Source organism: Falco naumanni, chromosome 1, assembly GCF_017639655.2.
Source record: "Falco naumanni isolate bFalNau1 chromosome 1, bFalNau1.pat, whole genome shotgun sequence".
Lineage (NCBI taxonomy): Eukaryota > Metazoa > Chordata > Aves > Falconiformes > Falconidae > Falco > Falco naumanni.
In genome coordinates, this window is record NC_054054.1 from 123,584,761 (window position 1) to 123,607,321 (window position 22,561).

The 22,561-nt window shown below is 48.1% G+C and overlaps 1 protein-coding gene across 1 annotated transcript in view; it reads right to left on the reverse strand.

Annotated features, from left to right (window-relative positions):
- The window catches only part of CACNG4 (calcium voltage-gated channel auxiliary subunit gamma 4), a 43,483-nt gene extending 21,961 nt beyond the window's left edge, over window positions 1–21,522 (reverse strand). Inside the window, exon 1 of the mRNA XM_040582013.1 lies at window positions 21,207–21,522. Within this exon, the coding sequence (XP_040437947.1) occupies window positions 21,207–21,429 (223 nt within the window). The 5' untranslated portion in view covers window positions 21,430–21,522. The remainder of the gene's footprint in view (window positions 1–21,206) is intronic.
- Between the last annotated feature and the right edge of the window lie 1,039 nt (window positions 21,523–22,561).

A 22,561-nucleotide genomic window follows, 5' to 3' on the forward strand; every position in this document is an offset into this window, starting at 1 on the left:
GAAAAAATGAAGGGAACAAAATTATTTTGCAAGTGTAATATATCCTAGAAGAAACGATAAAGGAAATATGAAGGACTTTAGCTTGAATGAGAGTTACTACTGATCTGGTTATCCCTGGTTTCCAGCCGAATGTGCACCCCGTAAGGTGCCAGAGCCTCCCGGGGGGTGCAGATGCTGGCAGGCTTGGGTGCCTCGCATGTTTGGTGGTGGAGGGTGGCTTGGCAGGACGGCGTGTCCCTGGCTGCGGCCAGCCTCCCGTAGGGGCTGGGAGGGGAAGGCAAAGGGTGAGCAGCTCAGGGGGAGGAAGGCAGGGAGCAAGGTGAAAAAGGAGGCGGGGAAGGAGAGCTTCGGGGCAGAGCGGGGAGGAACGGGAGGTGGTTCGCAGGGGAGGAGGAAAGGAAGCTTGGAAGAAAGTGGGAGGGAGAGGGAGCTGAGGAGGAGGAGGAGGAGACGGGAAGGGTGGGCGGTGGGTGGCCGGAGGCGAGGAAGGGCCGAGGAGCAGAGCAGGAGCTTGGCAGATTGGTGGTGCCTGTGGAGACAGGGACCAGATGGCAACCTGGGTCCTCCCTGAGCAGCTCTGCCTGCATCCACAGTCCTGCCCGGCTGGGAAGTCGGTGCTCGTACTGCTGACAGAAGGTGAGGGGATGCGCAACGCCACTGCCTGATGAAAATTAAGAGCCTGAAACTTATAATTCCCAGGACTGATTTAAATTATTACAGTTAACATATGGCCTAATACATAAAAACGGAGATGGCTACCAAATAGATCTGTATAAATGAACACATGTAGAAGGGATTTCATTTGGCTCCTGCACCTGAAACTTTCTATTTCCTAATGCAAACTAAGCAGTGACAAATAAAAACGAGACTGCAAAAGCTGCATGACCTCTTTAAGCTTTAATTATTCATTAGAACTGTTTGCTTCTCTGCTGAGATTCAGAGCAACACATTGAAGCAGGTTCCTCTCAGGTTTATGGAAGACGTAACTTCCTTGTTACACCAGCTAATAAATACGACTAAACACAATGGCCCAACAATGGTTGTAGAAACAGCATTTGGGAAAATGTGCTTAATGAATCAGAAGCGCCTTAATCTAGTCAGTCTTGAAAAGCAAAGCATATCATGCAAAATTACAATGCACTAAAGCACAGATGCATAAATATTTTATTGTTGAGATTTCTGAGTTTACTTTCAGTATTTCAGAATTGCATTTTACACTGAAATGTCTCTACCTGCATTGGGGAAGGATAATGGTGCTGGTGGCTTTGGGCAATCTAGCCTGGGATCGCAGAACTGGATTTAAATATTGTATCTGGGAGACTCAGCCCTTATCAGCATCAGGCACATCTTTGTAACCAGAGCCACTAATTGCTTTTTGCTGTCCTAGGATGGCAGGGGAGTGTCTGGGAAGGTTTACAGCTGGGAGGAGAACCACCAAGACATTTTCCTTTCTTCTGGGAAGCCTGGGCAGAAGGTAGGTGCCACCGTGCCATGAACTCCTCACAGCCCCCCCTCCCCAGGCCTCTGTCTTTCTCCCTGCCCTTGTAAAACAGCATCTCAGGGACCATATTTCCTCCCGAAAGCAGGAGAGGACCAGTTTGTCACCATCTTGGCCAGACCTCCTGAGAGGTAGGCAGCTCGGGAGGCAGGCAGTGGCTCCGACTGCCCGGGAACGGTGCCATGCACAGGGGGAGATTTACAGCTCCTCTCCCCTTCAGACATTTCATCTGGTGCGATGCAGAGATGACAGCGCCTCATTTCCAGGTATTACAAACTCCTCTTCCTCCACAGGAGCCTGCAGGGGCTGTTTGGGGTGTGTCCCGTCCCCCCCCCCCGCCCCGAAGCCCCCCAGGGCAGCATCCCTATGATGGTCCTGGCAGATGGGTGCAGGCAGCCCAAGGGCAGCTTTCCAAAACCCGCTTCTCTTAACGGGGCCACGCTCCTGTACTTACTCAATCTTTACAACTCAGTGATATGCTGCCAATATATTTTTGCCAAGGAGACAAAAATACGTCTCTTCTTCCTACTCCCTCAGCCTATGAAAAACCTCAGTTGTGTGCAAAGAGACTCTGGGTCTGTGTGTGTATACGTCTGTATATTTGAGGTGGGGGAAACAGAGTTTCTGTTACTTTATTTTCCAGTTGAAAGTCTGCCTCGTAGCCAGGGAAGCACAGTTTTCACCGTGTACAAATTCAGGGAGAAAAGCCTTACTTGGTGCTGAGCAGAAATGGCAGCACGCGCAGCGGGAATTGGGAGCAAATCCTTTAACTGCTCCATGTCCCAGGTTCTCCTCTCCAGGATGGAGACGTGATGGCTTATAAATAGTTTGGGGATTTAGGGGTCAAAGAGCTTTATATTAGCAAAGTTGCCTAATAATGGATGAAGAAGAGTGGCATAATCCTTCCAAGGTGGAGAGCACTCTGTTTAAAAAGTGCTTCAGTCTCCCCAAGGGCCAGAGAGACTCCAGGTATTTAAGATGTTAACTTTTAATTAAGCAAGACTCTCCCACACAGCCGTGGTTTGGGATTCTACCTATGCTCTCGGAATGGTTTGGGTACCTTAAGAGCACCAGGTACAAAGAATAGGGATCGGAGGCTTTTTCTAGGCTTCACAGCAACTTGGCAAACTACATGCTCCAAAAAAGGTGTATTTCTTTTTCTTCCTTCCTCTCTCCCTTTTCCCCCAGACCTCGCATGACTTCAAGGCATCAAATGTTAATGAAAGTTTGCCAGGCTTCAAGGGCTGTGAAATGGAAGTTAAAAATCCTGCACCATAGGATGGCTCTAAAAATACTCAGTCGTGTCGAAATATCAGCCGGCTCCAGCAGCTCTCCTGCACACAGCGCTGCCGATGCATCAGGGCTTTCTCTCCTAAATAAGCTCTTGAGAAAGTTTGTCTAGTGACTATAGATCACTTATGCTCTATAGCCTGGATTCACCAGGTTATGTGCCAGCAAATATCTACTGGAGAGCGAAGATCTGCCGTGACACTTAACTCTAACGGTGCTGCGAGGGAAGTGCCAGTATCCGAGGGGATCCACCGATACGTGCCTGCTCTGCCGTGACTCCATCCAGAGGACTCATACATGTGATGTCCATCCCTCAGGACGAGCACAGCCCCATACACCAGCCCTGTGGGTTTGCAGAGCTGGGGTCTGGTGCCAGCCTGCTCACCATTAGGGTCCAGCTCATGAGCTCTGCTCTCCAGTGTCCCGTATCGTCCAGGGCGCTGGGGTTTGTAGGCTGAGTAGCTCATTTTAGGCATGGCAACACCTAACCCCCCCTGAAGATCTGCTCCAAAGTATTCCCGAGCAGGACAGCCGTACCCTCATGAGACGTCAACGCTTTTCCACAGCAGCTCCGCACGCTCCAGGCTATCCTAGCTGATGCGTCCTGCTAACCAGCAGACACTCAATATGCCAGGTGTACCTTCACCGACTTCTGAGGGGCTCCAGCGGAGATACGGTCACCCCTTTGTGCTTTAAAGGTGTTTTTTGTTGGATTTCTTTTTTTCCCTAACAGTGCTCTCAGGAGTGGGAATCGAGGAGGTGGGTTTCCTGCACCACAGACTCCTTTTTCTTCTCCAAGTGCAACATACTTTCTCCCTGTGAAGCAAATGAGGAGCCTGAACACAATGATTTGGATCGTGACTTCAAGCACAATCTCGAATACGGTGTCTAACCCATTCCCATCACAGGAGAAGCCAGGGGAGGCTGTGACTCAGCTGTGCCTCTGAGTCACGCAGCATGATGCTCCCCTGCTCTCGGGGGACAGCACTTTGCCATTAGCCTCTCTTGGCAACGAGCTACAGCTCTCCCTCGCTGGCTCAGACCCTAGTGAGATGTCTGCACCCCAAACTCTGTCCGTTCCCTGCTGATCCGTGCCAGGGGAGGGACAAGGGGCAGCGGGAGCGTGGCCCCCGCCCGCCGTGCCAGAGCCAAGCAGGGGTATTTTGTTCAGGTGTGTGCAGAAAGTTTCGTGCGCCCAGGCATGGGCAGGCTGCCTGGCCACACTCCAGCCCTGTGTAAGTACATTGCGAATCAGGCTCAAATTGCTATTTTTGAGCAGGTCACTAGAAATAATTCATGTACGTGCAAGTTAAAATTCTGCTTAAAAATCACCGCCTGCCTCGGAAGCTTAAAACCTGGGAGATCTACAGCAGCAGATACTGAATTTCATTTTACTAAGTTCTTTCCAGCTGTTATGGTAAACTTAGATCCTCATCCTGCATTTCTTCACTTTAAGGATCTTCTCTCCTGCAAATATCTCCAGTTCTAGTGCTGGCAGGACCAGCCGCACATGTATGTGTTGTGAAGAATCTGCCCCTTTGGCTGGACCGGACAAAGTCTGGCACGAAATTCTGAGAAGCACGGTATTTTTAAAGTGAAAGTTCAAGTAACAAACCTTCTTCTTTTAAGGTTTTCAAAATAAATTTCTGAATATCGTATTAATTTATTTAACGGTATGAACCAAGGTTTCGGAGAGCTGGAGGGTACAGGTTTGTGTGTGTTAACTGTGTGAGCAACAGCACAAAACGAAAATGCTTTTTCATCTGTATGAGCTTCTGTAAATTGTGTTCTATTCTTAGGAGAGTAAACATAATGTTAAAAAGAAATCTAATCATTTAAACTTTGCAGGAAAAGAGGCAGGAGCGACGGGAACCTCCGAGATGATAAATGAATGAATTTATTCCACTGCCACTGTAGGGTTTTAAATTAGTTTTATTTTTCTTTTATTTCTTGTTGTTGACAAGTTGGGTTGCATTGCTATACAGTTATAATGTTTACAGGTAAGGAAATCTTGAAGGTCAAAAATTCGTAGTTATTCTTGTATAAGGTAATCTCCTTGTGTTGGTGACAATGCAGAGTGTGTCGCCATGGGTACCCGAATCACGTCGAACAGCAACATTCTCCATTCCTATCCCTTCCCCTCGAGTTCTTACAGAGGAAATAAAAAGAGATCTACCAGAAAAGCTCCATGCATGATGCAAAGGATGGACTGGAGGAAAGGCTTTTCTTTAAGAACGCGCACTGTGCCAGCGGTCTCTCCTACCGCACCCATGCAATGGGGTGAGGAGTGTTGGTACCTCACCAGCTGGGATTCTGCCACCAAGACTCCAAAAGGCAGATTAAGGTTAACGTGTTATTAGTGTCCATCACGATGCCCACATGCAGGCTGGTGTGTCTAATGCCTACGTAAAGTGCCAGAGTCCAGCTGGGTGGCTGTGTGCTCATGGAGCCCTGGTGCCCAGCAAGCTCAGCTGCAGCTCTGACTGCTCTTAGACCAGCACGAGGAAACTTGAAAACTGCTGGAGTCCAGGTTCTGGGGGAGAAGTGAGACCAGCATCTGCCCACAGCTGATCGCAGCAGGGGAACACAGAAGCACGGTGAAATGAAGGTGAAAAAACCCCAAGACAACCTTAATTACACCTTCCCATGCTCCTGCAGGTTCAGTTCAGTGCTCTAATGCCTGCTGGATGTGGTTTTCCTTGACAGTTTTGTAACATCTAAAGGGAAGAAAAGAAAATGAAGAGGAAGCAATGCGTACGGGCCTTGATCATGACAGGGCTACAGCTCTTTGAATGTTAGCTTTGCTCCCTGCTGCAGCATGAAAAGTTTTTGGTCTCTGCTAAATCGTGCTTCGAGTCAATGTGGGTGGATCATGCACATGAAAGACCAGGAGCAACAGTTCCTAGAGGCTGACAGCATGGCTGTGGATCAAGACTTCTGCCTTTTTCTCTATCGATGGGAGGGACTGAAGTCTACATGGGGGTCTTTGTGCAGAAAGTCTTTATACAATCTCATTTTAAGGGGGGGGGGGGGGGGGGGGGGGGGGGAACGAACCCTGCAACAACAACAGCAAGAAAGAATACTCTCCAGGCAGGGGGATCAAGCAGAGCAAGCTGTACCCTTTCCTTAATAGCAGGATTTCCTTTTTACTAAACCACTTTTGACCCCAGTATGCAGCAGCCAGGTAAACCAGAAACTTCAGCTGGAAGGTTTGGCCCTGCAGCTTCTGGCAACAGGACAATATAGTGGAAATCAGATAAAGCCGCTTGTACATACCACCTTGCTGTGAATTAGGACCGTTCTTGTGCTTTGCTGTTGAACAATCAATTTTCCGAACAAGAGCCTTTCTTTTACATGGTCAGGGGGCTTAATTCAACCCTGGAATAAATGGGCAGCTACCAATGGGCCAAACTCAGCTTGAATGTTGCTCTAGTTAATTAAGAAGAGTAGCATCAGGGCTAAATTTGGCAAGGAGTGTTTAAGTGACTGACTTCAGAGGCAGGGAAGAAAAACCCTTGCTTAGCTCACTGCATCCAGCTCTTCAAATGCAAATTAACCTGTCAACATCTGCATGCAGCCACCCAGGACAGCTGCAAAAAGGAGCTCCCAGCACCCAGAAGAAGGGCTGGAAATGTTTAGTTCCAAACAGCTATTTTCTAAAATAATTTCTAGTAAATAAGAATACATTTAAAGTGGTAAACTGAGCATCTGCTACATGAAACGAATGGAGAACAGCATGTGAAAAGAAGCATATGTCAAGTATGCACTTCAGATGCATTGACTACTTGCCTCCAAAACAGAGAGAATTTAAACATATTTGCAGCACACACTGAGAAAAAATTGCCTCTGCAACCCAAAGAAGAGCCTCAAATAACAGCACAATTTAAGTTTGGCCATATCTTGCCTTTCCCATGGTGGAAGGGAGCAGTTCATTGTATTTCAACTGCTGCCTGGCTTCTCCTACCAAGGCACGCGTCGGGAATGCCAAGCCCAGACAGCTTTTGTTTGGAGCAAACAGTGTCCCTTTACTGGTACATTTAAAAACCCAGCAAACCAAGTCGCTGCCGGAGCCAAATTATACCAGATTTGGTTCATTGGAGGGAAGACAGAAAAATACCCCTGTGCTTTTTACAAATTATCTTATCTGCCAGCCTAAGACACGGTGACATCCTTCCTCAGACTGATCCAGCCACGTGTACAGCAGGAACCCAGCTCCGTCGCTGCGAGGGGATTGCTTCTGACTCAGTCTCTTCTTCAATACACTACAACTCGGGGAAATTGCATTTCAGTATTTTGTTGAGACTGTTATCCTCAGACAAAGTCTCTACTGACTTCACTGAAGCTCTGACTTACAAAACAAGCACAGGATAAGGCCCCTTCAGCAGGGAGGAGACGCTGCCTTTCAGCTCCAGCTCTTCCTTGCGAGGCAGCGTGCAGGAATATTTCGCTCTCACTTTCAGTAGAACAGGGCACAGGACAAGCTCTGATTTTTTTTTTTTTTTTTTTCCTGTGCCACCTGTCACTCTGCCAAGGCTTTGCTAAGTTTTTGGTTCCGCAGCCGCGATCTCACGGTGCAGCCATCTCCTCTGGTCCCTTCAGGAAAGAGGGAAACTGGAATGGAAACAAGCCATGAGCAGCTTCTGCAGAAATCATTTTGCTATGATAATGCGGTATAATTAAACAAGACTCATAAATCCCACCACCACAAAAACCCATGGCTTGTGCCAACACTTTTACTCATCGGTGGGTTTTCAGCCTGAATCTGAGCCGAGGAAGTAGTAAAGACCTTTGGCTCGGTTGCACTTTGCCCTGGTCACCTTGGCATACCGTAGCATCTTACTAACCAACAGAAAATGAGAAGACGAAAGAGAAAAGCCTCCGGAAAATCCTGCAACCTGCCAGCCACAACTGCAGTTCCCAGGGAGCACCTCAGAACGGAGGTCCCACTCCCTGCCCCTTCGCAGCGCCGCCACCTCTTTGCTCGGGTTTGCTTCAGTATTTTTCCTCCTCCCGATCCTGGGAACTACGGTTAGGAAAAGGAAGAGCTGCCATTGCAACGGCGGCGAACTGACACGGGCCAGCAGCGGAGCCGAGGTTTTCGCCCCCTTGGCTTGCAGAGCAGCGCAGCGTGGTGCTGAGTGTGCGTCCACTACGGCAACAGCCGTGGTGCTCCAGGAGTTCCATTTCCACCGTGCCTCTGGGCCTTGCCTTGGCATCTTCATTGTTCCACAGCGAAATAAATAAATAAAAATCCAAGGGTGGCATAAAGGCAGTACAAGATAGGGAACGCTATAGAACAGGGTTACCTAATGGTTAATTTAGAAAGGAACGTATTAAAAACGTATGAAGGTAGCTACATATTGATGCTGTATAAATATTTAAAGGGATGCCTCCATAAGGGCAGCATTCCAAGCTACACCTAAAATAACGCGTGTAAAGGAAAATTAAAAGAATATTTCACCATTTGGACTTGTTTAATCTGCCTTTGAAAGGCTTTTTCAGCCCAGCTACCGAATATTAGCATGGGAAAGGATATCAGACAAAACTCAGTTTTGGTGTAATTCTACCACAGTCAGCAGAGTTAAACTGAAGATGATTTTCCTGGCCTTTTAAATAGAGTGTAATTTTCTCCATGGGTAGTTATTAAACGCTATTGAGAGAGATTGCTGCTGCTGTTGGAAAGGCTTCCTGGAGAAGTCACTCTGTCCCATATGAATAGCACCAGTGAAAAACCAGAAGGTTTGTAGTTCTTACAACTTGAAGAGTCCCTGAGGGCACTAACTACACCACACATCACTGCCTGACCCAAAGCTAAGAGCACATATCTATTCTGAGTTGAGATATCCTGGCTTGACATCCACTCCTACATTACAAGAATTCTGCCTGTAGAAATCGCTTAAAATATTGGAAAGGGCATTGCACAAGATATCCATGTGGACATTCGGTCCCATCTCCATCAGAGAGGACATACTCCTTAAGTGCACTTTCTGAGGCTCAGCTGCTCTGTGTTGCCGTTTCGGGGCTGGTTAGCCTTTCCCAGCTGTCCGAAGCACTGGCTTGGGAAAGGCATCCCCTTCCCTTCTTAGTTTGGAATCCGATTCCTGGTGCCTTGTCTGCACCTGGACCAGTTTGAAGGGTGCAAACACACCCAGCTGAGTACCTACTGCACGTCCTCACGACGTGACAGGCACCTTCAGGCTGATAAGTCCTAGACTGAAAGGTTTCTATTTTTTTTAGCATTGGCAAATTGCTGTCAGCAGCTCTCAAAAGGCACCTCAAGGATCTGGATCTCAAGGGGATGGTGCTGCCCCTCACGTGGGGCGCTGAGTCAAGCCGTGGCACAGCATCAACCCTCCTGCACGCTGACAGGGGCAGCCCCCCCCAGCACACGTATTTCCAGAACTGCTCTTCCAAGGCACCTGCCTAGCCAAGGACCCTGCCCTGTCTTGCAGAAATCAGCAGCTCCATACTTAGGAACACAGCACCAAACTTCGTCTGGATCATGCATAAATCCAGACAAATCCTGGCTTAAATGGAGGCCAGACCCAGAGAATTATTTAACCATTCTACAAAAAGCCTAACTAGAAAGACTCTGGGGATGAAAACACGTGAGACCTCATAATTTATATACGTACTAACATCCCACTGGTGAAATTAAAATGCAAAATAGTATCTCTAAACAAAATTGTGAAGCTCTGTCCCTTGAGATAATTAAAAATTAAATGGGCAAAGCATATACCGGAGGATCTGTGCTTACCCTTCTAGGACTCTGGGCTAGATTGTAGGTATTCTTGCTCTCTCACAACTACAATGCCGAGCTCCAAGAAAGGGTTTGTCTGTGCAACACAGCAAAGCTCCGCAATAATTACCCATTGTGCTACGTGATGAGCCATCCTTTTGGTTCTTCAGTAACCCGTGCACCTGGACTTTAACTAAAAGCAAATAATATGCACAGAAAACATTTTTATGTAAGAGGAGGTGAACATCACTAAAAATCAGAGAGCTTTTGTATGGCATGCCAAACTGCTGAAGCGAAAAAATGTCTTCAGTGAAAGGGCTCAGATGTGAGCATGTTTCAGTGCACAGCTCCAGGAAAAACTCTGATAATAAATGTGAGCTTGTTATCGTTGCTTTTCAGTGGGAAGTAAAGCCGGAAGCAGGGTCGTGCTGGCTAATTGAGGCTTACATTTTCATTCAAGCACTGCATTTTAATTATAAACTGGTGACACAAGTGTCACTTAGTCCTTACCCTATTTTAAGTGTGCATACATATAAAAAAATATTTTCAGTTATTAATTTATTCTTGTGATCATATTCATTATCCTACATTATGTCTACCAGGCACGTGTCTAATGACATGTTTGATACACGCTAATTCTTACGCCTCTCCTAATACAGGGCTTACACGCAGATTTTAGGCTGAGTGCAGTGCCAGTTGGCCACCAAAACAGGTGCACATTAATGCTATAAAATCAGCATTAGGAACTGTGTACCCATACTCTGGCCAGCTGCAGCCACTTGCTCAGCCGTCCCAGGGCAGAGCACTCATGCCAGGAAAAGGGATAACCTGTGGGAGTAGCTGCATCCAGCGCCGACGCCTGGAGATGCCGACAGCGAGGTCCTGGCTGCCCAGGTCTGGCGCGGATCCTGAACCACTTGCCCCTCGCCCCGCTCCTGCGTGCGAGCGCTCCTCTGATCCGGCAAAGTCCAGCGTGTTGGCTCTTTGTGCAGCCAAAGCCCTGGGTAAGACTTAGAATTCAGGTGGAAAATTTCTGGCCTGTTTTTCCTTCTCTATGGGGTTTTGCTGCTGCATCCAAAGACTGTCTCCAGCTAGAACACTGCCATTTATATACAGGAATTAAAATAAAATGAGGAAAAAGTCACTGGGAATTTGCTGCTGAGAGACACAAAGTCATTAAAAATCAGACCAGGAGTACAAGTAAAAACAAGGGAATATCCCTAGAAAGCAAGTTATGAGGGTAAACCTCCTTCAAAGACATCGGATGGAATGGGATAGCCAGGTTTTTCCCCTCTTAATTTGCCAGCAAACTATAAAGAGGATTCTATTTTAATAAGCGTTAGCGTAGTGGGACATTGCAAATGAATTGTTCAAATGGCTATAATTAGAAGTGATACTGTGAACACAGCCCTAGCATTATTCCTAAATACTACATGTTTTATTTCAGGTCTTGCATCTTTAAGGATCCCAAAGCATCTCCAAAACTGCCTGCACTTGCCAGCGCTAAAGGCAAGGGCAAGAGTACAGCAAAATGTGCAGAGCGAAGGAGAAATGCTTACCAGCCTCCAAAGCAAACCTTCAGTCTACTGAGGAGAATCACAAGGATCTTTAATCTCATGATTAGCAGGTAGTGGCATAGTCCTGGATAAATATTTTTGGAAACACCTAAGTAACGTACAAAATGAAATCCTGTTGACTCCCAGTGCAACAGAAGCTTCAAAGACAAACCTTCACTGGAAATGCAGTTAAGAGTTCACAAGCCACAGTCTTTGAAAAGACTGCTCATCATCTCGGAGCATCTTTTGTCGACAGACAAAGACGTGTTTTCGCAGTGGGCAGAGCTGGGGGGACGCGGCCCAGCTCTGATCCAAACGCAGGGTGGGCAGATCCAAGCAGCGCGAAGCCTGAGCCAAGAAACTCAGCCTCTTGCCAGGTCTGTTGGCTTGGGTTCAGCGCCTGCATAAATGTAGAGGGGCTTTTGGACTGGGGCCGTCTGCGTCCTACCGGTCTGTCTGGAAGAGGTTGGTCTGTCTGCAAAGAGCACGCCGGCGAACCCAAAATTGCTGTACTGGCAAATCACTGGTGCCCCGCTGCCTGCCGGCAGGAGGAGGAGGGTACGCACCCCGCTGGCTACGGTAAGCAGCGCCGGGTTTAAGAAGCCACTTCCAAACTGTTACTTAGCTCCCTGATTTATTAATTGATCACATTTTTGTCATATCTAGGATAGCTCTGCTCGATACGGATGTTTTCCAAGTTTCCCTAAGAAATCCCGATTGAAATAGTTAATAAAGTTGCTGAGCTCTGGTTGTACAGAATAAACCGCAGGCAGCCGGCTGTACGCCAGGGGACAGGGCAGGACCAGGGGGCGTCACATTTGGGGCGAAATAAATGAAGAGTCTGGAGCTCTCCCTCTGCAACCCACACTGGAAACCGAGTTCCTGAAGTCTGGGCAGTTCACCATTGCCAAGAAATAACCTGCCCACCAGCCGCAGAGGCGTATCTGCAGAATAACAATCTATTTTGGGCTATTACTCCACTGGCTCAAGTAACAGAGCTCTGCTCAGTCAATCTGAGGGCTTCGACCATGGTCATGATCCACGTGGGTAAAAACGTGATGCGACATAATGCAACCTGCTGTTTCATCACTTTGCTAAAAACAGACGTAACACACAAAGAAACTAACTCTAGCTAATTTTGCATTAAAATGTATGTAAGTATGTAAACCAGCATTGCTATAGTTTACCTGAGTTTAGAAGAGCCACTGGATGAAGATGATTCAAGCCCACTATTGCCATTAGTGAGTCATACACAAAGGAGTATTACTAACTTTCATATCTGGCTACCTTCGAAAACTCAGTCTAAATAGTCACAAGGTCTTCCAGCATTAAGAATTTGCTATTTCTTTTGCTTGCGGGCAGCTGGATGCTCAAGGCTGAGCTTAAAAAAAAAAAAAAAACCAATGGCACGGCAATTCTTATAACAAAATTATCCAGGGTCTTGCTAATAGCCATCACTGATATTCAGCGAGCCATGAGATAGGTATGCACAGCCCTAAGATAGGTATATGCAATAAGTTGTATTTTAGATTTGATTATATTTAGGCGATGTACCTCTGGCAAGATCCTATTTCAAGCCATAATTGCGACATGTCATGCTTCCTTTTTAATGCCTCGCAGCAACAATAGATAAACTGTGCCTCTGGGATGCAAGTAAGACACAATAACAATCCTAACGCTATTGAATGCTATATATTTGGACAGGAGAAAATACTCAGTCATCCATATTCTACACAAAATTGCATTATTTAAAATGTATAAACGGGAGAAAACTGATCTGAAACCTCTGGCAGAGAATTGGCAGTGACTTAAAAACGGTTATTAACAAACTTGTAAAAAAACACCTGGCAGCCAAACCAGGGTGGTAATTCCTTGCTGAGCTGGGTGACTCTCCCACTCGAAGAGGGGACGCCTGTCGCTTCTTTATATCTTTGAAATCTTTGGCATTATCAAGCTAACAGGACTGGCTAAGTGAGAAGCATTCAAAGGGCATAACCAAGTGGCACAATTCCAAAATAGCAATTAAAAGGCGGAATGCTTGAAAGAGAACAATAAAAGAGGTTAATTCGTATCAGGGCCTGGCAATCTGCAGAGGAAATTCTGTAATCCCATAATGCGCTCTCCCTTCATCCCTCTCTCCGAACCACGACCACATGTTTATAATCTAGCATTCCTTCACATACCACATTTGACATAAAATCACTAAATTCCATTGAAGAAGAACTTACAGCACCATTTGTAAAGTAAGCAAGAGCCTGGATAAACACACGGGAAACAAAGTAAAAAAGGTGGAGACAAGAGAACCCAAACCTCCTGCCTTTTGACAAGGACATGACGACACATTTTTCATCGGCAGGAAGGCACAGAGATGCTCAAGAGTTAAGAAGAGAAATGAAAAATCCTACATTTCTACTTGGGGCAGTATCTACCAGTTTTCTAAAGACAGACTCTCACACCATCATTGAAAAGGTGCCTTTTTAGCTGAAGGAAAGTTACCTTTCAGTAAAGAGAGGCAAAGAGAGAATGAGAACAAAGAATTTAAGACGACATGATGCCAGAAGGAGAAGGAGAAAAGAGGGGCCGGACTATCTGCCAGGCTAAATCAAGAACTGCTTCAACGCTTTCACTGCATTTGACCCACAGCATGCAACAACTGGCAAAAATGCCCCCAGATTTGAAGGGAAATCTAGCTAAAGTCTGTCTCGGCTGGGCTATCCATCCTGCAGGCAGCTTGCCCTGAGGCTTGCTATTTTGAGATTTTAGAGAGGCCACTTATCATTAATATTACAATAAATCCCAATGCAGAGAAAGTCACCATCTCAAACGTTGCTGTGGTGCTCAGCACCTCTGTGTACCCCTCAAAATAACCAAAACAACCACTCCGAAAGGAAAAACACAATCCGAAGCCCAGAAAAGAGCGACCTCCTACTCCAGAATTTTGAAGGTAAAATGAACTGATGTACTTTGGGAGCAAAGGCAGATAACTAAAGGGAACAACTCTCTGGGAACAGGGGAGAGAGGACAAAAGATATTGTAATTTAGCTGAACGAAATATGTGGAAGAAGCGAGAGGCTTTAGGGCCAGGCAGAAAATGTCGAGAAGCCCTGCACAGCGCTGGAGCTGCCTACTGAACACATCCTTTTGTTCTGAAGTCATAAATGTGTATCAGCCTCTCAGACATATGGGCAGTTGTGCATTTATCCTGTTTATTTTACTACTCCTGTGCATCCTGCCTTGCCATCTGTTGGTAAGAATTTGGATGCTGAACCATAAGTCTGCGACATAATAAATACCAGTAAACAGAAATCGAAAATGAAGATAAGCACGAAGTAATGTTTGGAAGCAGGACCAATTTTTCAGTTTGGTGGTATGATTTATTTCCTGAGATGAGTCTTGGCTCAGAAAAGAAGGACCAGCAGGAAAGGGTCCAATTGAAGGGGCAGATCTATGATCCCTTCTCTTTATCGGCTTCTTATTGGCATCATTCCACTGCCTTCCTAGAAAGCAGTTAAATTTACGTAGGTGGAGAATCAGACTTAATCCTGTCCCTCAAGGAAGACATGCTTAAACACAAAATATTGCATGTATAAAACATAAGTTGCAAGCAAAATGCTTCAAACCCAGTTAAAGCAGCGCTCCTGCACCTTCTCTGAGCTATGGGACACCCTATGGCCGTGTCCCAGTTTCTCCACATCTCTTCCCTTTTGTTATCAGTATGAGGGAAGCGCAGCCACCCCTCCGGGCCAGGGGCAGAAGGCAACCGGCCCCGAATCGGGCAGGACACCCAGCCAAGCCGAGACCCACAAGCCCTTACGTTCTCCTCCTCCCTCGCCATTCCCGGTTTGGGGAGACAGAAATCACTGCTCAGGTCTTTGACACACCAACCACACAGACACCAACCACGTATCTGGGTGCCGAGAGGCATTAACAGCAGACTTCAAACGACACTCGGTACCTACGTACTCCTACCTCCTCAAAAGAATTAAAAATGAGATGACAGCACTAGCCTCCGCTCCTAATATTTTTCCTTTTTTCCCCTCTCTGTTTCTCAGCTGCACAAGGCTGCAGGACGGAGAGAGCAGACAGATGCCCCTTCTCCCCCAGCTTTTTAAGGACTTCACCTATCTTGCAGCTGGCAAGACCCTGACCACAGCTGCGGGCTGGACAGTGTGACCTGGGCACAAGTAAGGCAGGGTGACCAGCGGGTGGGACAGCACGCACTGCAGAAACGACCACTGCGCTGAAATCTTACGGGAACCCAAACGCACGTTGTTAGATTTGCCTGTTTTACCGGTTTCCAGCCATGTGGGTTAGTAGAGCTGCCAGAAGGCAGGGCAAGCCCTGACGAGGTGCAATGGCTACAAGCTTCTGCCAGTATCCAAAAAGAGTGATACAAGCCCATGGCAGAAGGTCAGTTGAAGGTAATGGCTGCTGGAAGAAGCTCAAAACCTCCATTATATTACATTAAAAAGGTCCCCACGAACCCCAAAATAACTTACTATGCCTCTGAGAGATACTACCACAAATGCCATCTGTCAACCACCTACAACATGCAGCATAATTCTACACAGAATAAAAAAGTAACTACAGCACAACACAGCCGCCAGTATCCTATTTGTATAACCCAGTGCTTCCTTGACTCTTCACAAAACATTTCTGAAACCTAGGTAAGATTAACATTCTCCACATTACATCTTGCACAGATGAAGAAGCTTTACAGCTGGATTACAAATGTGCTTTCATTGGTTTGCAGCCTTCAGGGAGTATTGCTAATGCACAGAAAGTCTTTGGGTTCTAAGTTTTGCATCGGGATATGTGACATGCTGAGAGCCAACAAGAAAAAGCCAAAACCTTCATGTAGCCTGATAGCTCCCTACTGGCTATACAGTAGATCGAGTTCAAGAAAGCAAATTAATTTGTTAAAGCAACGTATATTCAGTCAATTAGCTTTGGATGCCTGTTTCATAGAGCATCTCAGGAAGAATAGATGTTTTGTTACATCGATACGGTCATTTGAGAACCTCAGTTACACATGTTCAAAGACGTGCACGTAGGAGATCCCTGCTTTTTTTAATTTGAGAATAGATAATGCCTTAACCCATCTTCTGCTGACAGTTCCTCCAGCACAAAAATTTCTCAGCATTTTAAAATGTGTTATACTATGGACAATAATTCAAAGAGACTGAACTCTGCATCCCGAAAGATCGCTCCGAATTCAGAAACTCTCTCTTGCAAATGGAATGCTCTTGAAAAAAATCAACCTAAAAAGGCTGTCAAAAATCACTCCATCAGCTGCTGCCAAAACTACGCTGCTTCGAACACTGTTGCAAAGGTGATGTCGGAGCTCTAAGAATTGCTTTTAAAAACGACTGCAGCATAGCTCTTTCTCAACAGCACGTGTTTTACCAAGGAAACCAAGATGCTACGAGCAGGATGTATGGAAAGAAAGAATGAAAATGTGGGCTGAGTCTCAGAAAAGTCCTTCTTCAACGCATTTACATTGGCTTTGAAGGATTCACAGACAAAAGTTCACTCTTCAAGACCTATAACGCACATACAAAATGCATATATATTGTTCTAGAAACAGGCTACAGCACAGTAAGTTTCTTGTAGCAGAGACACCCATGTGTGCGTTCTCCATTCGCAGCTACCTTCTTCCATCGTGTGCATGTAAGTGTAAAGTGTAAAGACTGAGAAGATCAACCACCTCTTAATGTGCCTGTGGATATAACCTCCAAGGCAGGCCATGGCTGATATTAAAGTCCTATAACATTTGCTCTTCAACAAACACAACTTTGGCAATAGCATTTGAATATAAAGCCTGCACTGTATTTAGTTTACTACAAATAGCGCTGGTGCTAGGACTTCATAGCTTTGCTTTGAGAATACTAAAGAATATCCATTCTTCTTGGATGAGCCATGAATTTGCAGTATTGATGGAGAGCAGCCTGCCTTTATTTGCTTGCCTCAAACATTTGTATAAGCATTTTTATTTTGTTTTCAAGAGTATCCATGGAAGCAGTGCATGCGCGTGCCGCAGTTCCCATGTTTGTGCGCATTCATCCAAGCTGGAAGACTTGCGAATAATTGTGCAAATGTGCATTTGTGCAAGTTTTCAAGTAATAAATGATTTACTTGATCCTTCCTCCCAATTGTAAATGTTCCAACCGCCCAGTCAGGAAGGACACGTGGTTCCTCGGGAATTAAATAACCAATTGCAGCACTTGAAAAGTAAATGGCAAACAGGGAATACTAAAAGCAGTAGACATAATGGGTTCAAAGAGATTCATATTCTGAAGTGTTTAATAAAATACTCTTTGAATAAATTTAAATTACAAGTACATTACTTGATTTCATATCTTGATGTCACAGAGCCTGCAGAGCTCTCTATTGTGAGCTGTCCTATTAACTTCAGCACGATTGTTCACCAAGATAAGCAGTTTCAGTGGATAAAGTGGTGGTTTTAAATTTTTTTTTTTTTTTCCCTAGGCACATATTATAACAGCAGATCCTCCTTGTGAGTAAGACTGCGTAAGGCTTACATAGTTGTGCTGTACATTTATCATAGGTGTAGGGGATGCTGGAAAATTATGGTGGTTCCATCTCTCTTTCTCGGGTTAGCTTGGCCATGAAATTATTATGCCTAAGACACAGCACGTGCTATGTTCGCAAGACTCTGCTCTGCACCAGCTTGTCACAGCTTGTGACAACTCCCCTAACTTGAGTGTGGACATGGGGCATAACAGCAGCCACGTGAAATGGGGCCAATTTGCTCTTATTAATAATGTGTGGGTTGGGGTGCAGGCGTGAGGTGTGGGTGGCTGCACGGGGGCTTCATTGGAAGCTTCGTACTCCAGTGACAGTTTAACTTGAGCTGTCAAAACGGCAGTAATTGTAGATGCCGTGGCCCCAGAAAACCAAAGCCCAGCTTTGCCAGGGACCCTCACGGCCATTTCACCGCAGAGCCTCAGCTGAACAGCACCCACTTCTGCTACATACACATTCATACCAAGAATTATTTTAAACAGTTTTTTAACTAAGGCAATTACCTTGGATATAAGTTTTAAAAATACACACAGAAATACTGCTATTATTTAAAATTCACTCAATGAGCCTCCTACCTCCACCTTTGACAAACACGCTAAAAGAACAAAATTAGGATTATACAGGCAAGAGTTTGACTGATGTATCATTAATGCTGCTTCTTGAGTGACTAAGCTCCATAGTAGTATCGACTACTAGTACTGAAGCATGATTTCATCCCCAAGACAACTGCAGCTCCAAAAAACAATAATATGCTGGATCCCTACACTGTATCACTCCAGTTATCACCACAATGCTAATTTGTTGTAAAATACGTTGTCTCAAAGAAGAAAAACAGGAAACCATTGAGCAACACCTAATAATTTGATTAGGAGGTTATTCTTTTCCATTCTATTTCAATAATTTTGTTTGAAATCTTAGAACTGGGGGTACTAAACAGGTGCTTCTTCAAAATCCATCGTACAGGTTGTTTTATGGATATAGTTGAGAAACATTTTAATGGAAAATTTCAGCCAACCTGAAATTTACTCAATGAAATGCTTTATTCATGTCAAAAGCAATTGGAGAAGCTGTTTAAGGTATTTTCAGCTTTTGTACATTTGTGTTTTAGATTTGTCTTTTTGAGATAAGAGGGAAATGGTGCTTAAGGCCATTAAAATAAATTAAGTAGGTTTTTATAATTATTACTCCAAAACACAAAAAGAGTTCTGAAAATAGGTTTGAAGCCAGACCATTTAATCACACATGAAAATCTAGAACTGAAATTATTTTCTTGCTATGCATCTCCTCTGAGTTGCAACTATTATGTTGATTTTACTAAAAGACCCATCCACTCTGAATGAGCGATGCTCTGTAACAATCAAGGGGGTGTTGTTTTAAATCGGCTTCTAGAAATGGTTTTATTATTTTATGAAACAAAGGAGCCTTTCCATGTGGAAATCAAAGTCCCACGATATGGTTTAAAACATGAATAATTTAATGTGTCTATAGATTTTATCTTACAAAGACAGAACATACTGAAAATGTAGGAGAGAATGAAGTCTCTGTTCCTCATATCTGTGAACAGATGACAGCTTTCTCAAATTGTCCGCTCTTAGCACACATTTGACAACTTTAAAATCTGTAACTTCGTAATTCGATTATGAGCATCTGAATTTTGAGCAGAACAGCTCAACTGCCGTCGGAGAGATGGAGCTCCTGAAGCGCTTTTTTGTGCCCTGAACTGATGAGGATTCCAGGCTCACTTGCACACAGCTGCTGGGTGCGATTTTTCAGCAAATACCCTTGCACATACCATGTGCACCAACTCACCGGGCAGTTGCAGTGCTGCCCATCGCTCAGGGCTCCAACGACTACTCCTTTTTTAAATGAAGTTCTGACTTAAGCCCAGCTGAAACCAAGGCAAACGTTCCACCAGTTTCAAAGCTGCACATTTCTATGAATGAGATTCCTGGAAGCCCATACAGAAATCCTGACTTTGGGAAACTCGGGGGTTTCTCCCGGAGACAACAGGCCTGGTCTAGCAGATCTAGCAGAGCAAGCTCAGCAACTCCCGCAAGATACAAACAAACTTATTTTCCGTGGAAGACAGAGACTGAAGACACCAGAACAAGCTCAGTGAAGATCACAAGATTCGGTTGAAGCGGAGGATGCGCAGCATCTCTCAAGCAAACTCCAGAGCTCTCACACCCAAGCCCTCATTTTCCAGGTGTCATAAAAGCCCATACAGACAGATTTCCTTTAGGAGTCATAAAGCCAAGCATTATTATTACCCGTAAACCTCCACATTTCAGTAATTCTTTCTCTCGTTACCGTCCAAAAATACTTCCTTCTCCTACAGCTATTCTATGTATGCATACTATTGCTAGGTAGCTGATATTTTAAGAGAAAAACCACATTACGGTGTAGCCTGAAATCGTTAGCGAAAGAAGATGAGAACAGCCACGAGGACGAGGTGCTTCTACCATGGCACAGCCTTTTCTGGGGAGAAGCACCGCTCTGAACACAGCTGTGGACTGAGCCACGGCTGGGCTGGGCTGAGCCGGCTGGCAGTTAGAATAAACCATAACACCAGGTTTGCAAAGTTCACGCGTGCTAAGTTGTGCTGATGGAACTAGGTGCACTGCAGCGTGGGGCCAAGCGCATCACGGAGGGGGGGGGGGAGAAAGACTCCGGCGTCCCCCTCCCGCCCCGAGCCACAAAGCGGCTGGGCAGGGGTCCCCGGCACTCCTCCACGCTCTCCTTGCACCCAGCATCACTGGGCTCGGGGAGGGGGGTGAGGGGCCCCCCGTGGCCCTGGACCCCTGGTGCCCACCCGCCGCGCGGGCCCTTCCCTAGGGATGCGCCGCGCTCCCACGCCACGCGCGGCTGGCAGATGTTCCCCAGCTGGGCTTCCCGAGCTGCTGCGCCAAACCCCGGCACACCCGCGTGTTTCTTTGTCCCGGGAGCTCCCGCCGCGCCGTCCCTGCAACTCCGTGTCCGAGGGAGCCACACGCTCGGCCCCTGCGGGGAGCGGGCTGTCCCCCCGCCGCCCACCCCTGCCGCCACCACACGGCTCGTTTGCTTTGTCCCCGTCACCCAGCCTGGCCCTGGGGGTGCGTTCGGCAGCCCCCGGCCCGCACCGAAGCACCTGCCCAGCACCAGGACGCTTTGAACCGGTTCTCGGTGCCTCTGTCCGAGCGGAGACGGGAGCTCGGGTCCCCGCTGTCCCGCCCCACAGCCGCGGCGGAGCCCCGAGGCCAAAGCCCCGCGGGGTCCCGGCCCCAGCCCTGCGCGCCCCAAAGCCCCCCAGCGCCCCGCACCCGTCGGGAGCTCCCCAAAGCCCTGAAGCCCCCGGGGCGGGAGGGGGGGGGGGGCGGCGGAGCGAGGTCGCTCCCCCGGGCAGAGCTCCGCATCCCGCCGCTCGGTTCCCATGGCAATCTCGGAGATGCCGGTTGCCAGGGTAACGCCATCCTCCTCCTCGGCCGTGTCCGAGGCAGCGGCGCGGCTCCGGCTCCGGCTGGGCTCTGCCCGGCGGACCCGGGCGCGCAGCCGCCCCCCCCCCCCCCCCGCCGCCCGGCCCGGCGCAGCACCCCGGTACCTTCGAGGCAGCAGATCCTCCAGAGCCCCGAGTGCGTGAGATCGCCCCGCGCCCGCCGCGGCGGCCCCTGCGCCTCGTCCGCCGTGATGTTGGTGCCGTTGCAGATGTGGGCGCTGGAGTAGAGCCAGTAGTCGGTGCCGATGGCGATGGCCATGAGGCTGAAGGCGGCGAAGGCGCCCACCGTGGTCAGCAGCATCTGGACGCCACGGTCACACCACACCATGGTGCTTCATAGTCCCCGCACGGGCGCGGGGGGCCGCACGACACCGCCCGGCAGCCGCCGCCGCCGCCCGCGGGAGGCAGCCGAGTCACGGGGCGGGGGGCGGAGGCGGCGGCGGGGCCGCGGCGGGGGGGGGCGGGGGGCTGCTCGCCGCTCGCCGCCGCCGCGGGGCCGGGCTCCGCCGCCAGCCGCGCCCCGCCCCGGCCGCCGGAGGGAGGGGCCGCCCGGCCGCGGACCCTGGCGGGGCTGAGCCGCCCGGACCCCCGGCCCGCCGCCCCGCCGGTGCTGAGCCGCCCCGACCCCGACCGCGGAGCCCAGTGGGGCTGAGCCGCCCCGACCCCGCTGGGCAGAGCCCGGCCGCGGGGCCCCAGCACCGCCGTGTTCCTCGGCTGCCGGTGGGCGCCGTGAAGCGGCAGCTGGACGGGGGATGAAGGTGTGAGCGGGAGCGATCGCGGCCAAGAGCTGTCCGGGGATGCGGAGGGGGTTGCCCCCCTCATGGGTGCGAAGCTCCGCACCCACGGTGCTGCCCCTGGGGTGGGCTGTGCCCCCCCTCCTGCTGCTGCACAGGAACCACCGTAGCAATGGTGCAAACCCTGCGGGGCCCCGGTGGTGGGATGCCAGGGGGATCCCCCACATTGTCCGAGAGCTGTGGCAGAGAAACTGGGGGTTTAGCCCCGATTCCCTCCGTCCACCTTGCTCTGCCGTTACTTACACCAGGAGGTTGTGGGCAGGTGTTTTGAGTTGCTGGTTTTCTCCTGTTTGGAAGGGGATGGGGAGAATCCAGCACCTGAAAGTATTTTCCCTTGGGAAAACCAAGGGGAGAAATACCCACACCATTTTTTATCGTGTTAGCCTGCCTTCCAGCCCTGACTCTCAGCCCTGCGAGTTGACAAGTCCTGCCTCCACCTCATCCCGGTGACAAGGCAGATGAATGGGAAGCCTTCCCGATCAGCTAATGCGTTTGTGCGGAGGGAGCGTGGCAGCACACCAGTTTTATGTATATGAATTAGGGAGTGGGAGGACAAGAGCTACAAACCTCGAGAAATACAGCGCTCTTCCCAAGCTGTGCGTGGATGGCTGCAGGTGCTTGTGTGACTCCGCTGCTCGGCATACCAACGCAGAGATGCTTTTCAGC